The sequence below is a fragment of the Eschrichtius robustus genome, chromosome 20 (genome assembly GCF_028021215.1).
Source record: "Eschrichtius robustus isolate mEscRob2 chromosome 20, mEscRob2.pri, whole genome shotgun sequence".
Taxonomy (NCBI): Eukaryota; Metazoa; Chordata; class Mammalia; order Artiodactyla; family Eschrichtiidae; genus Eschrichtius; species Eschrichtius robustus.
The window spans coordinates 47198057-47216421 of record NC_090843.1 but is presented as its reverse complement, the minus strand read 5'-3'; the positions used below and the strand labels follow the sequence as shown (position 1 = coordinate 47216421).

The window sequence follows — 18365 nt, the reverse complement described above, 5'->3', positions numbered from 1 at the left end:
ATGACTATTATTTAATAGGTGAGGAAATGGAGGGGGGGAGGTTAAGTAACTTGCATAAGATCACTACTAAGATCCATTTTTTTAACTCACAGAACAGAATGAGATATTTTAGCCAGTCATGGAATTCAGTGCCAGACAGGTGTGGGGTCCAGCCTTGCATAACTGTGATTTTTTTTTTTTTTTTGGATTAATAAGAAATGTATACTTGGTCTTCACCACACTTCTGACACCAAACGTGTGGGTTTTCCCCTCATACCAAGCAATTCTGACACTAACTACCCAGAGTTAGGGCAGACCCCATAGATTAAAGGTTCAGTCCCATAAGACTGTCCCCACTTCAGACGCCAAGCCACCTGTACTTCTGACCAACTGGCTATAAATCAGGGTTCCCATGACCCCCTCCTCAAGTTTGATAATTTGCTAGAATGGCTCACAGAACTCAGGAAAAGTTTTCTTACTATCTCTGGTTTATTATAAAGGATACAACTCAGGAAGAGCCCGATGGAAGAGATGCATAGGGCAAGGTCTAGGGTAAGGGGCACCGAGCTTCCACGCCTTCTCTTGGTATGACGGCCTCCCAGCACCTCCATGTGTTCACCAACCTAGAAGTTCTCCAAATCCCTTCATTCAGAGGTTCTTATGGAGAGGTCCCATTACATCGGCAGGATTGATTAGATCATGGGCCACTGGTGATTAACTCGATTTCCAGCCCTCTAATCACAAGGCTGATGGCAACCAACCCCCATCCTGAAGCTATCCAAGGGCCCAGCAAGAGTCACTTCCTTAGCATAAACTCATGTCTGGTTGAAAGGGCCTTATGTGGAATAACAAAAGATGCTCCTCTCACCCAATCCCTCAGGAAATCCCAAGGGTTTTTCAAGCTCTTGTACCAGGAACCAGGGATGAAGACCAAGTGTACATTTCTTATTAATCAAAAAAAAAAAAAATCACAGTTATGCAAGCGTGGACCCCACACCTGTCTGGCACTGAATTCCACGATTGGCTAAAATATCTCATTCTGTGATTACCTCCGATGCCAGAGCCCCTTCATCCTCCCCACACCTGCCATAACACCCTGGAGCTCCCAGGCAGGGCATTCTCCCAGCCAGATTAACCTCCTTCCCAGCCCCTATAACTGGGTCTATCTCTAGCACCACCCACACACCCCAGAGTTACCTTAAACTTGAGTACCTCTCTGTCTCCCCAGCCCCTACCAGAAACCAGGTCAGGTCCAAGCACACCCAAGATTTGCCCTCTAGGACTGAAGCTAGTGCCGAGAATTTATGACAAATTGCCCTGGGAACTGCTTCTCCAGGAGCCGTGCATACTCCCCTTGGGGAGGCCAGGTCATTTACCAGCCACTCCAAGCCCCGGTGACCCTCACCCACACGTGTCCTGCACTCTCTCTGGATGAACTGAGCATCTTCTGTCTCCAAGCCTTCTCCAGCAGCAACATTTTTATTCCCCCGCTCCTGAAACAGCCTCAAGGCTACGCTGTATTGGGAAATGAGGTGGTGCTGCACTGTGGATGTACTGGCTTGCATCTACTATCAATTCTTCCCAACGCCATCTGTCAATGGCCCTCACCTCTGACCCCAAATATCTGTTCCAAAAGGAAATAAATCAAAGATGCTCAGAGCTGAAAGTAACTGTAGAGGTCATTACATCCAACTCTTTAGCTGACATTGATCCACCCCTACAGCCTCACCAATAAGCAATTAATTGTATGGCCTCAGCTAGAGTTGATGACAGGGCACAGGTGGTCCCAGGATGGCTCCTTCTAAGCAGCTGATACCCACCTCTGTGAATGTCTGCCCACCCCTGGGTACCAGCACTGCCTTCTGGCCTCACAAAGAGAAAACTTCATGCCTCTTCTCTACAGGGACCTTCGAAGTGTGTGAAGACAGCAAACCACCCGGCCTTGAGTCACCTGCTTCCCTTTTCAGGCTACACGGTCTCAGTTCTTCCCCGCGCTCCTCATCACTCACGGTCTCTGTGACATATGAGAAGCATCACCCCCGCTCAGCCGTACACTTCTCACTGCCTCCTGCTTTATAGATGAGGCCGAGCCACTGCCAGCATCAAAGGCAGTCGCCTCCCCGCCCCCCATGGCTTAAAGCCAGACTGAGGCCCATCCAGGAGGAAATGGCAGTGAAGGCTGGGAGGATGGTGAGAAAGGGATGCTTTCAGAGACAGCAGAACTGGGAAATGATGAGAAGGCAGGTGTTGGTAAAGGTGTGAGCTAGAATGTGAGCAGCCTGGGCAGGGGGCAGGGTTGAGGGGGTGGAATGCAGGAGCTGAGAGAATAAGGATAGCTCAGCCCCTAGGACACGGGCAACTTTGGGAAGGGCTTTCCTCGGACAAAAAGCTCCAAAGAGGAGCAAACCAGCTGAGCCTAGAAGAGTGGGTCCTAATCAGAGAGATGCTCACTTGAATTACGAAAAGTCTCCCTTGGAAACTGTTACAGGCCCCAGTGGAGGGCACATCAAGAAAGAATGAGGCTTATAAGACTTTTGAAACAGGTATTCCCTTCTTTCTAAGCCAGACACAGGTCCACGTGCCTAAGTGAGTCTGCATGTTGTCAGACAGATGGAGAAGGTAAAACTAATCAATACATAGGTTGGGTTCCCTAGCAGAGCCTGAGATGGAGTTTCTTGTCCGCATGATTTATGGAGGGAATGAGCTCAGGAAAAGTCTAGAAGGGAGTGAGGTATGCAGGATAAGGCAGGGAGAAAAGGTAAGCAAAGACGTGCTTTCAGGAGAAGTCTAGCTCAGCCTGATCCCATGGGAAGCTCTGGAGTGTAAACTGCACCATAATTTGTTGGGTCTTGAGGCAAGGTGCCTGGCATTTTGCGCTCCTGTCAGTCAGTCGCTGGCTCCTGGCTGCCCCCAGGTGGTGGGGAGGTGTATAACTTCTCAGATATCTCCAGGAAAGGCAGGGCCAGTAGACTAAGGACCAAGGGCATCCTCCTGTTCTCAGGGCAGAAGCTTGTAGCCCCAGCAGCAGGAAAGGGGATCTGGATGGAACACCAACAGCATCTTTGACAGATGCCCTTGCTAATTTGTACACAGACCCCTGCTCACAACTGTAGGACCAGTGTGATGGAAACTTCCAGTCAGACTGATGAAGGGCAGCCAGACACACACGGCTCATGGACAGAGTTTTGACGGTAGGGTTCTGTGCCTCCGTATTCCCCCTACAGCCACTCAGCGTATCAGGGTATTTTTCCTTCCACTGTACAGCTCTATCTACATTACACAAACAAATAAATAGATAAATATATCTGGTTACAAAATAACATCAACTCTCTGCCCCCAAGCATAAGTTAAAGTTATTTCAGCGAACAAATGCGAGATCAGAAAATAAATTTCGATTGTGTTCTACTGTATTACAGTTCTCCAAGTTGGCAAGTCCTTGGGAGTCACCTAGTTTAATCCCCTCATCTTACAAGTGAGGAAACTGAGGCCCATAGAAGCTAATTACCTTGCCCAAGGCTGGGCCACTCCATCAACAGAAGTCAATAAACCCAGGCAAATATGTTCTTTCTGTGCTTTGTACTTTATTTCTCCTGAGTATAAATTTCTGTGGCCAGTGAGGTAATCAATAGAGAATGGACCTGATTCATGAGAAAATAAGTGCTGGGAGATGGAGAGACGGTTTAGCATCCAAAGGATGACCCTTTTCAGAATGTTCTTCTCAAATAAAGCCCATCCTGATAAATAGGCTTCTATCACAGGCTTCCAGTAACCACTAAGTCCCACCTGTATGGACTGGTTTTAATTCTGTTGCAGGGGAGAAAAATGATACATGGAAATCTGTCTGAAGGGGTGTTGTAGCCCATTAGTTTCAGATTATAATAGATCATGGGTCAAACAGCCCTGCTGGTCAAGTTTGATATGGCAACCCAGCTCCAACAAACATAAACACTCAGATGAAAAAGAGACAGCACAAAGCACACTTTCAGATATCTCTAGACCCAGGTGGCATATTTTTGTTCTGCTGGAGAGAATGCGATACTTGATACTTTGAAATATGAACTGATCTATGGGAACAACGCCTCTGACAACAAACTTGGTGCTAAAAGCTACCAATTCAAAAAAATTTAAAAATTAAAATAAGAGCTACCCATTCAGTCGTTGGGGATTTTTTTCATGGGATGCCGTTTCAGCTCTTCCTCTAGAAATCGGTAGCAAACCAGGATTCAGGAACTTTACAGAAAATTGTCTAGAACTCATCTCTCTGTTAAGGGAAGGAGTTTCTGCAGAGAGGAAAAGAGAACCACTGTAGAGAGGGGGAAAGAATCAATTCCCAATTTGGTAAGCTTGCAGGTAGTCTTCTTCCATCAGCATTCTGGAGGTCTAAGAACTCCCAGGGACAGAGACGCAGACATACAGCAACTAGGCACCAGCTTAGCGGCCCGCTGCCGCTTCAGCTTTTCTTGCAAGTAGATGGTGCAGGTCATTATAATAGTCAGCTCTTAGTCAGTGTGCTAGCCCTTCATCACATCAGACAGAAGTCAATACACCCCTGACAGCTTTACTTCCAGACAGCCATGACCTAACATTCTGCAAACTAGAAGATCCCAACTGGAGGCTGGCACCACAGAAAACCACTCACACCGCTGGGCAGAGGTTGCCTCTCCAAGGGCAGGGCAAATGCTCACAAAACTTCCAAGCATCTCAAGGAATAGGAAAGACCATCTACTTTGCATTCAATGCAATCTAGACCATTTTAACATAGAGCCTAGAAACCTCCCAGGTGAGGGAGAGTCAGGGCCTACACCGTGTGCTGAGGCGTGCAGGGATGGCCGTGCGAGGAGAACCTCCTGGTCTTCATGGTCCAGGGTCCTCACGGTCATGAGGGGTTGGGCTTCATCCAGGAACGAGGTCAAGCCTCATTCAGAAGATCTAATTTGGTGTCAACAAACACATCTCTGGTTCAACCCAACAAACATACGACAAACAGGACCAAGATGGCTTCAGGTAAATGCACACCTGGAATGTCAATAAATTGCCACCAAAAAAGAGTAACATGTTCAGCTGTGAACCTATAATCTAAAGACGCTGAGTTAAGAGGGGCAATTACCCCTCCCTCTCACAAATTATCCCTGGATGCTTCTGGCAGATAAGACAAAATATATCCCACCAAAGGGGTATTGCTCAGACCCATGGAGACATATCTTTGGATTTTATTTTTACTCTAAGTGGACCTTTGAGGGAATTTCTAACACCCTGGAGACTACCCAAGGGACCCAGGATGAAGAAAGCAAGGTGACTCTGACTAAGTGTGCACTGCATGCCAGACGAGGTATCACATGTACAGATGTGTGATCCCAGGCGTGACCAAATGGAGCTACTCCCCAAATACTAAAATAATACATGTAATTATACCTAAGATGCTATTCTGGGACATTTTTTCTTCTTCTTTATTCTTTCCCACACTTCCCAAGTTTTCTCCAGTGACTGTGGATTGTTTCTATAACCAGAAAGTGTACTGTTAAAATAATAACAATAATGAGACAAGTCTTCCCAATGCAGGTGGAATCCTGGGTCCTTATACTGAAAAGGGAAGCCAAAAAATGGCTATTTCAGTTGACATCAGAGTCACCTGACATTTGAAAAACTTCAAACCCACTTCACACACTCATGACACATTGTAAGAGCTTTCTCTGTGCTAAGCAGTTCTAAGTCCTGAGAATATCAAGTTAGAAAAAACATCATGTCTTACGGGGAGGAGAAACTGAAATGGGCAATGAATAAAAATTATCAGTGGTTAAAGAATTCAGTTTTAAATTAAATCATCTCTAAGGTTCCTTTTGGCCTAAACACTTCATGATTCTAATGCAAGGAAAAGTATAATGACTGTTCTAGGAGAGGAGTAACCCAAAGGCTGTTTAGAGAACAGGAGAGGAAGAGATTAAGTTAGATTATGACATGGGGAGATGGTTGGCAGTGGATTCCTGGAGAAGGCCACAGAGATATTAGAGCCAGATGTTTTTTGTGGGTGAGGGTCATATTATTCATTTGAAATCCAGGGCATGTTTGGCAGTTACAGTGAATCAACCGAAATACAGTTAGTTCAAGTTGCTGGATCTTTGATTTCACCGTTGTTCAGGATTACACCACAAAACGCAATGTAACCTGCAGAAACTTTCAGGCTCCCCCGCAATGCATCTTGAACAAGGCTGGGCCCAGCTCCTTCCACCATCCTGAGGAACCCCTACACTTGGTCGCCCCTGGTTGCCGTCTGGCCTCGGTGCGGGGAGGTGGCCTCTGGGCTGGGCATCTGGTGACTTGGACTCCTCGCTGCCCCAGGACACTGGCACATGCGCCTTCATGTTGAGGCAGCCCCGCTCCTGCGCCGCTGCTTCTAATCTCCCGCAGGCCCTGCAGCTCCTCTGGCCTCCGCCCGTTGCCACCTGCCCAGCACCAGGGTGTCCACACGGCCCCAGGCCCGAGTCCGCCCAGCCTCTCATCCCCACTGGCGGCAACGCCCAGCCCATGCCTAGAGCTGGATTTTAAAGGATGAGTAGGATTTAAATAAGTAGACAGAGAGAGAGAGGTGAGAGATGAAAAGAAGTAAGAAAGGCCCATGAGCAAAGGATGCTGGGTCAGTTCAGGAAACAGCAAGTAACTATTGAATCAAAAAGAAAATCTTTGCTGGGTATTTACTGTGGGCAGACCCTGCATTCACCATGAAGGATGCAGAGAATGTGTTTGATGAGACGAGACTCCTGCTCTCAACACCCCACCCCCATCCAGAGGGGATGGGAAATGGGCCATGAGCTTTCAGATGGCAAGGATCTGGTCTAGCTCTCGCCCTGCTACATGGGAGGTGCTCTGTTTGCTTAACAAAGGAACGGATGTGCAGACACACAGCACACACACTCCTGATAAAAGATGCAGGCCTGCTACCCAGGCCACTCGACTCGTATCAGGGGTTGGGGCAGCCCAAGCTTCCTGGGCTGAGGTGAGTGGCGTGACCTGGAGCGGAAGCCAAGATGGCAGGTAAGGAGAGGCTGTTTGGGCGGCAGGACCGACATGGAAGTACTGAGAAAAGGGAACGTTTGTCATATTCTGAGAATTAAGAATCCCACAAACACAGCAGTTGCCCGTGCTCCAAAGCTGTTAGTGAGTCACAGTGTGGAATAGTGAGAAGGACTGTCCTGAAGTCAAGAGAGCCAGAATCTATCTAAGGCTCAGTCAACACTCCCGTGGGACACTAAGCAAAGCATGGGGCCTGCCCTGTACGAGGCATCTGCCATGCACTAGCTCTTGGCATCCTTTGGCCTCCCTGGATCAGTACAGCAACTCTGAGTGGCAGGTATTATTGTTCCTAATTAGAGACGGAGAGAGTAAGATTAAGAAATTTGCCCAAGATTACACATCGAAGAGGCGGTACGGTTGGAATTCCAACTCAGATCTCTCCCCAAAGCCCACCTTCTTCACACACCTGCTCCTCATGTGATAAGAAGTAATAAGCTTAGCTAGGAACCCACCAGCCTGTGGCAAGATTTCCAAATATGTGAGCTGCCTAAACCCTCCCCTCCACATCTCTATAATGCTATGTGATGTAGACGACTAAGAGTCATAGGATTGCCTCTAACAAGATCCCATTGTGGAGAGACCTTTCTTTCAGTAAGAAAAGAAGGAAATGCCTTTCCTAAGAAATCTCTAGCTTAAAGTACACACACACACACACACATACACACACTATGGCAATCAGGTTAGAAATGCAAATTGAGGGGTCATTTGCAATCCTGAACTTGGAGGCAGATGAACCCCAATGTGATAAGCAGAGAAACAATGTGAAACAGTCACGTGCTAGTCACAAGCAGTGGGGTTGCCACCTGTCCGCAATAGTTAGCTATTGAACCCAGTTGTGACCTCCACTCTACAAAGCCCCAGCTCTGCGATGCTGGGCTTTAACCCAGGGCTCCATACAGAGAAAGCAGCAGCCGCCTCTCTCTCCCTGGTCTATCCTGACAGCATTACTCACCAACTGACTCTTCTGGAGGGCTGCAAACAGGGCAGGTAGGCTGGACAATAAAAACCCTCCTACGAGGGGCTTCGCTGGTGGCTCAGTGGTTAAGAATCCACCTGCCAATGCAGGGGACACGGGTTCGACCCCTGGCCCGGGAAGATCGCACATGCCGCAGAGCAAGGAAGCCCATGCACCACAACTACTGAGCCTGCGCTCTAGAGCCCGCGAGCCACAACGACTGAGCCCACGCGCCACAACTACTGAAGCCCGCGCGCCTAGAGTCCGTGCTCCGCAACAAGGGAAGCCACCGCAGTGAGAAGCCCGTGCACCGCAACGAAGAGTAGCCCCCGCTCGCGCAACTAGAGAAAGCCCGCAAACAGCAACGAAGACCCAACACAGCCAAATATAAAAACAAACAAATAAATACATTTATATTAAAAAAAAAAAACCCTCCTACAAATCTTGAAAATAACCCCGCCTTACATCTGCGTAGTTGTCACAAGGCACAAGAGATTTTTCACATATATTGTCTCACATGATTCGTTCTCCCAGTGAGTTACAAAATCACGTGTTACTGTCACATGTTCCACGAGCAAGTTGATGCCGAGAGAGGGTACAAAATACGACCCAGGGAATAAGCTAGGAAATGATGGAGCTGGGATTCGAACCTATGTCTTCCTACTCCTAATCTTAACTTCAGCTCATCTACTCATGGCCAGAGACACACCCCCTGGCCAGCCCTCTCACCCCAACTCCTTTCCTTCCACTCTGGGTCAGCAGGGTGATCTCCGCTGAGTAGACACTGTTGAATCAAAGCCCTCCTCTCCTCTTCCAGGAAAGAAAAGTATGTGCCTATCTGAAGTCAGATGGTCTTAGGTGAGGGCTCAGAGTGTACCTGCCCAAGCATGGAGCACACCTGTTTACATGGCAGTGAGAGTCCCACACCTGGCTTCTGGGACTTTTAACCTCCACAGACAACCTTTCACTCTGCTAGAATCATGGCTCATTCACTAATTAAAGGGTATTATGCACACCAGCTAAGAACTTGGAATAAGGAAGCGTATGCGAAAGCATTAGCCCTGGAGATGGCGCTAGGTACGCTTTGCAGAAAAAGAAAACCAGGAAAAATGATCCACCTGGGACAGCCCGTCCCCACACTTCATCACTTCTCTAATAAGCTAGCCACAGCTCGTAGGGAAGGAAGCCACCCAGCATAGGACAAACCCAGGAAGAGCCCAGTAAATTAACCAAAGGGAGAGGGATACGCAGTAGAGAGAATGAATGAGAGAGAAAGCTGGTGAGCCAACTTCTCCCATAACCACCTGTGAGGTCTCGCTCTCCTCTGGCGCACCCCAGGCCAAGGACAAGAACACTTGCACCCCAGGCCAAGGAGCCAGGGAGACAAGGGCAAGTGGGAAGGATTAGCCCTCACTGCAAGGTCTTGGAATGAACTTGGCATCATGTCCACGCCTTGTAGCATGGCTGCTCGTTGCAATCAATGGGTGAAAAAGATCAGCCTCCCGCCTGGAGTATGCTCCAGGTTTCCTAGAGTGGGTGCCCTTTTGGACACTCTCCTGAACCGCTTGACAATCCAGCCCTCAGACCCATCCCCTTTTCAATGCTAGAGGAGGTCATCCATTGAGAGTCAGTCTAAGGAGGGACACTCAACCAAGTCAGTCTTGAACCTGGTGAGGATGGCAGATAATGACATGACACTTACTAAGTAATAAATTGTGTCCACAGGCAGCTTCATTATTTAAGAGACAACCTGGAAAGGTCAAAGGGTTGGGTCAGGTTTTACAGCCTGATCTTTGGCCTCTTGGGACCCCAGGGACCGAAATGATAGGCTAAGTACAAAACTGCAGCCTGGGATCAAAGAACCTTTACTTCTAAGTGGAACTTGGTCATGAACTGAGAGGAAGCCACTAAGTGGACATGTGGTTATGAGGATGCTTAAGAACTTGGCCCAGGGTCTGCTACCAACTGCAGTTGCTCTCGCTGCCACCTTCCCTCTCTCTCTGCTGTCTGCAGGTTCCATGTGTGTTCAGGCAGACAGAGGAACAGCTGAGTGTGTTTCCGAGCTGCGTGGTGCAGTGGTGAAGCTGAGCGTTGCCACGGCACTAGAAAGCACGGGGTGGATACAGGGATGGTTTCAGCCTCCAACAACGAGGCTTTTTCCCCAACTCTCCCCAAGCCACCCAAGACATCGTGCGTGACATGCTTTCGGACCCTGTTTACTCCATTTAGAAAGGCTTCCAGGACTGCTGGTCCCTTCCCCCCAGCTCACACCTGCTTCCTCTTTAGCATACATAACACCACAGTCTGATCTTGCTGGGCTCTTTTGCACAGTGTTTCATACGGATAATACAAAACAACTCCCCCAGGGAAGAGAGCTCCAGGGGGTGCCAGAGGCAATGAGCCCTCCCCACGCCCCTCCCCCGCCCACCCCCAGGCACTCTTGGCTTTTCCAGAATCGGAGACAGCCCACAGCAAGCATAGAGGCTGTGTGCAGAGACTGGTTGTAGCATTAAAAGAAACTCCGAGCAAGAGTCTGGTAGGCGGTGGCTCTGAGAGCCGGCGGGGAGTGGATGCACCACAGAGAAAGGTAGGGCGTGTCTTCATTAGGCAGAGGACCTCAGACAGGAGCTGACAACAGAGTCCAGTCTCTTTGCAACTGCAGTACCTGCCACCCCGAAATTACAACTGCAGTTTGGCTCGAGGCTCTGAGACTCAAAAGCTCTCGGTTCTCCCTTAAGGCGGCTCTGGGAGAAGCGGCCACACTGGGCTTCCGGAGGGTCCCACAGCACCTGATGTCCCCGACCCGCCTGGGAGCAAGGAGGTGTGGGCAGCTGCAACCAGACCGGTCATGCCAAGTTCTGCCTAGCAGCCCACTAATTAGGCAGACACAGAACCCTGGCAGCCACAGCTCTCCTCCCATTCTTCCCCTGCCCCTCCAGGAAGCCCCGTCCTGAAGGGGATCCACCTCCCCCTCCGCTCTTCCTCTTTACTCAGCTCCACTCTCCTCCTCCAGGCTTGCGGATCTCACAGCTGCTCGCCCCCTCCCCACACCACTCCTCTCATATCCACGTATCCACGTTGTTAAGGGATCATCATACAGACAGCAAACGAGCCTTGGAGTTTCAAGCTGAAACTCGCAGACCAGACAGCCTGCAACGTTTCACCCTCCCAGGCATCTCACTGACCATCCTGTGTATGGGTCTCCACCTAGACCCTCCTCTTTGGCCCAGGGACCCTGAAAATCTCTTTGGTTTTTGACCTGCCAGCAGACCAGACAGAGACCCGGGGTTCCCCTGGCCTCTCCTCTCCCCGCACGGAGCTCAGAATCCACACAGGAAAAGGAAGGAAAGAGACTTCCACACCTTTGCAGCATCACCTGCTCCAGCAAGCTCCCAAAGCCACTGGAACCATCCAGGCTGCCTGGGGCCCCGCACCCCCTTTTCTGGCAGCTTTAAGCTCCAGCCCAGCCCACAGGATGCAGTGCCTGATGCCACTTCCGAGCAGAGAGAGAGAGAGAGAGAGAAAATGCCACCTCGTCAATGACAAGCTGTTCCAATCACACAGCTCAGACACCAAGTGCCCTGGACCACGGACAGCTCAGGCCTCCTCCCTCTGGGTGGGTGGAAGGCAACTCAGCACCTCTGGGGTAAACAATCCGCCACCACGGCCAGGCCCCCTGCTCGCCCCGCACAGCTGACCAGACAAGAGTGCTCCAACCCAGCAGGCAGACCTCTCCGACCAGTTCCAACAACTCTGGCCAACTACCCTCTTGGCCTTCGACTGAGACACTCCTCTCTCTCCTGCTCCAAAGCACAGAGAGACCTCGAACCAAGCCGGAGACCGCCAGCGTGGCACTTCTCCAAAGGACTGAGCGCAAAAATGAGCTGAAAGCCAAGTACTCACTGTGGTGAAGTCCTGGTGGCCACACTCCTGCCCTTTGAACTTGCAGTAGAGCATCATATCCTTCAGGTCATGGCCCACGCGGTGCAGGAACTCCAGCATGCTGAACTGCTTGGGTTTGTAGTGCTTGAAGTTGGCCTTTTGCCGCAGGGCCTCCAGCACCATGGGGTCAGCCAGGTGCGGGTCCGGGATCTGCAGGTTGACGTCCAACAGGGTGAGCAGCTCCCCGGCGTGGTACAGATCATTGGTGGTGAGCCTGGAGAAGCGGAAGCCGTTGAGGTTACAGAGGGTCACGGCCGGGAAGACCAGGCTTTGGGCCACCACCTCGTCCACCTTGGTGACGTGCTGGTAAGAGAAGTAGTAGGACACCCTCTCGGAGCTCTCCACCAGCAGCAGGCCCAGAGAGCCCACGAAGGCCACGGCCCAGAGCACACGCCGGATGGTCAGCGGCCCGTACACGAAGATGTGGCGGATGCCGTGGAGGGTGGAGGTGTTGGCGAAGATCTGGATGCTAGAGGGTTGCAGGCTACCCTCGCTGGGGCTCTCCTTGAGGTCCATGGGGACCCTGTGCAGTTCCGCAACTGGCTTCAGGTTGATCAGATTTCAGAGAAGAGTTCCCAGTCCTCGGGCTCTGCTTAAACCTTGACGTTCAAGGGAGGGAAGGAAAGGCAAGCATCAGGCCAGGTGCCGTGAGTTTATCCTGAGAGCCCCAGCTGCACGCTGCCAGGGGTGAGTGTTTATATAAAACCCATTCGAACTCTAGCTCCTGATTTTGTCCAGGCGATAAGGAAGGCTGGTTTTATTTAGGGAGACACCAAGGTGATGTGGAAGAGATGTGGGTGGGAAGGGAGAGCTTAGCCAATGGAAATAAAGTCCTCCCCCCTACACACGCCACTAGAGACAAGATTAAAAGCGAGAGCGAGGGAGAAAATGCTTAAAACAAGTCGCTCAGCAGCTCGGAGCCTGTTAACCAGTGCGTAATGCCCCGCGTTAACCATCCTGGGGATGTCAGGGCGGCCACGCTGATGCACTGCGGCCGGGCGCAGCGGCAGAGCTTCAGAGCTGCCGCCGCCGCCGCCGCCGCCGCCGCCGCCGCCGCCGCCACGGCTCTGGTCCTCTCCTCTCCCCGTACTGTTTTGGACTCCGGATTCCGTTTCTCGCCGCCGGCCTCCGTCCCTCCTCTCCTCCTCCTCCTCAAGGCCCCCTTTTTTTGGGCAGAATTCCAAAGGCAGGCGGGCCGCGGCTAGCGCCTCGGAGAGGCGGTAGCGCGCGGCCGCGGAGAGGCGAGGACCGGGAGGCTGGGAAGGATGCTGGAGGTTCGGAAAGGGACTCGTCTCTCCCCGCCCACCCACCCCGCCCCGCCTCGCCTCCCCGAGGAAAATCGAGGACCCAGAGGGCAACGAGCGAGCCGGCCTCCCTCACCCCCTCCTCCACCAGGCTGTTGGGGGCTGGGAGAGGGCAGGCGCGGGGTGGAGGGCGGGGGGGGCGCTGCTGGGGGCGGGGGACCGGCGAAAGTTTCTTTTTGGTCTTTTTTGGAGGGAGCTAGTGGGGGCTTCTCGCCCAAGGTGGGGAACCAGCCCTGGGAGTGAGGACTTGACCCCCGCCCCCGTAGATGGCAGGAAGGCACTTGGTAAACTCCCAGGAGCCGGGTATGGGGGTGAAGGCAGCATTCCTTCGCACCCATATTTGCTCCCGGGTTGGACTCAGCCTGGGGTTTCCAGACGGGAGACGCTGGAAGCGAGGAAGGAAGGGAGCTGTAAAAAACCACAGTGCCTCTGCTGCCGGCGGGAAGGGGACATTCCAGGGAATGAGGTGCCGCCCCTAGGAGACCAAACGAAGAGCAACGTGTAGCCCTGCCACCCCCCCTCCCCCCCTCCCCGACAGAGCTGTCAGGAGGCTCTGCATCTGAAAGAGAAAGACAGCTGGGGTTCCAGGTAAGGCTGGATGCCTTCCCTTTGGGCTGTGTGCCTGTGTGTGTTCTGCCCCAGGATTTGCCAGATGGAAACACAGCTGGAGCTGTAGGTGGGAGAGAGGGATTGGGCTTTCAGCCACCTACCTCCTTTTTCCTGAAAATCCACTGGAAGTCAGCTCCTGCTAGCAGGTGGGTGTGGCTTGCCCTGTGCCAGGGATCAGGAACCTATAGAATCAATGATGCTAAATCCCCTTCAGGAGGAAAGGAACAGAAAGTTCCAGTGGCCAACCCAGTGCACACTCCCAGTCTGGGGCAGAGCCACATGGAGGTGCCTTGCTGGGCCAACCTGGTGTCCCCAGGGCATGCCCAGCTTAAATAACACTCCTTGAGAAGAAGGCAGTTTAGGGAATGTCCCTCTTGGTTTGTATCTACTCTGAAATGTTTCTCTAACCCATCTGCCCTCTCGCTAAACCAGAGCCAAACCAGGAACAGTGTCTGGATGCACACTGGGGCAACACGTGGCATTAAATGAGTGGTTTACTGATCAAAGCTCAAAGAGCAGACGCGTCCTGAATTAGCAAAATGACAGAGGCCAGTTAACCTCATGTGTGTGTCATCCCAGAGGTCCCAGATCCCTACCTGAGGGCTGCCTAGATGGGGATGGGGTTTTCAAAACAGGGGTGCCAAAGTTAGCTAAGACTCTATCGTGTCAGGACCGGGTGAGGATGTCTTATTTCACTTAATGCTTTCTACCACCTTGACAGGTGTGTGTTATTACCCCAAGTATACACACGAGGAAATGGAGGTTCACGAGAGTAAAGTCACACAGCTCATAAGTGACGGAGCTGGGACTTGAACTCAGGCACGTTTGCCTCCAAAACAGAGACTGAAAAGCAAAGCCAAGACACTCCTTCCCAAATTTAGGAAGAGGACAAACATTTCTACCCCACGTCCCCCAACACACACACACATGCACACACTCACAAACTCACCTTATACTACACACAGACCAGCTCCTCCTTCCACAGACGTGAAGCAGCCCTCCTCTTCCTCTCCACCAAGCCACATCCTTGGTGCCCATGTTTCTCACAGGAAGACTTCCCTAATGCTTCTTTGCAGTCTTTGGCTCATCAGCCTTTTCAACAAGTCTGTGGATCTCTAACTCCATACCAGACACTCTGTTGGTTTTGGGGAAACAAAGAGGAATGGGACACATTTCCCACCCTTGATAACTCAGGGTTCAATGGGGCTGGAGCCAGCGTACGTTTGCAAACTGGCCCTGTACACACAGAAGGCAGGGAGAGACCGAAGAAAGAGGCAGCTACTCCAGGTTGGTCGGTGGCAGGTTAAATAAGCAAGAGAACTTACACACGAGGTTAGTCTTGGGCGCTGCGAACGGAGTAGGTCTCTGCACCCACCACCCAATTGTAGAAGTTGATACAGAGGCCTTAAGTGGGCTCAGGCACGTATACCATCCAGATGGTCTCAACACCACCTTACTCTCTCGAGGCTGTGTCCTTAGGCAGCTTCTAGCTTGGGGAACGCACTTTCCAAAGACAGGGAAGCGTGAGGAAACTCTGATTGCCCTGGTCGCGTCCTCTGGATGACCTCCCCCAAGACTCCACCCCTCCTGACCCACTCTAGTTTGCACGCGCCCCGCCCTCCTCTGAAACGTGCCCTGAAAGGTCAGCCCGGGTTCGCTAGCATGGAGCTCATTAGATGGTTATCTGGCTACATTGGAGGCAGATGCCACAGCAACAATACAGGCACGTGCAAGAGAAGCACAGGTTAAGACAATAATTCCCCAAATCAGTGGCAGCTTCTCCCACCAAGAGCCCACTGTTCAGAACCACTGATTTATAAGTCCCCTAGGCTGGGGGCCGGAACACTCAAGGCATCCACTTGTGGCTTTGTGTGATTTAGTAAAGACAACACAGTAGCAGACAGAAGACTCACCAGGTATGAACACACAACATTCTGCTTGGCTAATGGCACAGGTGCCTCCTGGCAAGGCAGTGATGATGTCCAAGGCCATCCTATGTTGGAGGACAGCTTTTCTCAGTAGAGACATGTCAGTGTTCAGGAAGGACAGGCTTTGTTGGTCTTCATTCAAGGCTTGCTGGGGGGATTTAATAAGGGCCTCTGTGTGTGCTACAGTGTCCTCCAGACTGATGGAGGGGACAAAGATGGCGGCCAAATGATGGTACCGGTGGGAAACAGAACGTGTGCCCCCGGCCTCGAGGAGAGGGAGGTGGCAGCTTTAGGAACTTGACCTGGTTGCGCACACCATTCATCTTGGCCGGGGGGGGGGCAGCGCTGCCAGGTGTGAAGAGATGGACTGGGGGCGGGACAGGCCAGACCAGGACCCCACCTTTTCCCCTCAAAGCTGTGTGTTTCATTCCAGGTCTAGTGTGTTTCCACGGGCTCAGCCTGCAGCAGGACCACGGGATCCCAGTGGAGACTGAGTAGCTCTTCCTTACCCAGGGGTGCAAAGCAATCCACCCATCGCGATGGGATGTCCCATTGCAAATTCCAGTAGATGAAGCCTCTCCCAGGCGTGACGGGGTTTGGTGTTCTCAGCAGCACAGCAAGCTAATCCACGGTGAGAGTCCGGGCAATGGGTTGTCTCCCACCATTTCCATATCTTTACGGGATCGGGTGCCTCGGCAGGGGTCCCCAGTGTGGTTTATGGGGCAACAGGCCCTTACCTGACCAAGGTGGTTCTGTTAGTAATTTTATCTGCTGCTTTAATATCCCATTTTTCCTTTCTACCGACCCTGCTGCTTGCAGGTTATAGGGGAGAAGGACCCCTCATTCACTGTTATTTCTTTTGCCCCATCTTGTACACCATGACCTTTGCAGTGTGACCCCCATCACTATCTATTCGATGATGGTATCCATCCACGGTACTCAGCCTCTCTAAGCCCCCCCGGTGGTGGCAGCCCGGTTTGCATGGTCACAGGGGAAAGCTTGGGTTAGGCGAGACGCAGTGTCCACACAAACCAGGGCAAATTTAAAACCCTCACTCAACAGGAGGGGGCAAATATAATCAATTTGTCAATCTCTCACCAGTGGGTACTCCAGTGGACGGCCCCACTCTCCTTTGGCAGTTGCCTTGAGCATTGTTTAGAACACACAGGACATGCTGTTACTACATTTACCAAATCACTGTATTTCGAGGGCGACCCGGTGTCCTTGGCAACACACCATCCCACCGGAGCACCACGTGTCCACTCGTCCTATGCACCCAATCAGCTGTATCTACTGAAGGGCCAGTTGCTACGGCTTGTACCCAAGCTAGGGCATCAGCTTCCTGATCGCCAGGAGGGGTCAGTGCCTCCTGAGTCGGGACATGGAAACAGTGAGGACTGCCTCAGGCTCTTGCAGGTGAACCCAAATGTCTTTCCGCCTATCCTGACCCCACAGGGGCTTATTCATGATCATCCACCCCTAGGCCTCCCTTTGTCCAGGCCTTAGAACAGCCCAACCATCAGTGCAAAGGGTTAACAGCCAGGGCTCATGAGTGGTCACCAGCCAAGTCACTTGGCGTTCAGCCCTCTGGCTGCTGTGGTTCGTTCCTGTTTCCAGGCATCTATGTACAAGGCATCAGAGGGAATTTCTCCCACTCCCTCCCTACAGGCCACAGGAATAACAGCAGGTACATTTGGAGAATATACCTTCTCTACAGGGCCTAGGAGCACCTGCCTTTCTAGAGACAGTGGGCTGGTGGGCAGGGTACTCCCCTGCTACAAATATATGTGTCACTTGGTCAAAGTTGGGGTTTGAGCCAAGGCAAGTGTGTAGATGGAACATATTCTCAACCTACCCCTTGATAGGAAGGGAAGTTCTTACCAGGATCTGCTGTTCCTTTGTGAGACTCAACCCAGAGGAGCACTGTGTACCCTGCCAGGACCTGTTGTTTTATGGGGGTATATTGGGTTTCTGCCCCCTCCCAGAGCTGGGACCAAAATCCTAGAGGTTCTCTCTCCTTCTGCTGTCTTTGCTGCAGTACCCAGCCATACCTCTAGGAGTCCCAGACACATCTAACTCAGATGATAGCCCTGCTCCAGAGATGCCCAGAACTTTCATCTGCTTCACTAGTATTTTTGCCTTCTCAGAGGCGGCTCACCGATCTGATCCCCAGTCCCGCACTTTACCAGGCGGTATAAGGGACAGGTGGGGAAAAAAAGTCCTCCCAAACCCCCAAATCCCTACAGAGGCTGGTGTCTCTTTCATGTTCTTAGAGGTTGGATAGGCTTGCACCTTGTTAATCATAGCTTCTGGGACAACACATCTTACCCAACCAAACGACTCTCAAAAACCTAATGGTAGTGCCTGGCCTTGAATTTTTTTGTGGATTCACTGCCCATCCTCTCCTCACAGATGTTCCAGCCAAGTCTGCAGAAGGGTCCTGCTTCAGAGGCAAGTCTTCACATGTTAACATTCTATCATCAACATAATGGATCCATTTTACTGATGTGGGGAAGGAAAACAGGGACAGGTCTCGGGCTACCATCCATGACACGTGGTGGGCTGTGCAGTAGCCTTGGG

General features: G+C 51.6%; 1 protein-coding gene across 1 annotated transcript in view; it reads right to left on the bottom strand.

Moving 5' to 3' along the window:
• ASIC2 (acid sensing ion channel subunit 2) overlaps positions 1-12460 on the bottom strand; it is a 1030973-nt gene extending 1018513 nt beyond the window's left edge. Inside the window, exon 1 of the mRNA XM_068530350.1 lies at positions 11906-12460. Within this exon, the coding sequence (XP_068386451.1) occupies positions 11906-12460 (555 nt within the window). The remainder of the gene's footprint in view (positions 1-11905) is intronic.
• Positions 12461-18365: the final 5905 nt, after the last annotated feature.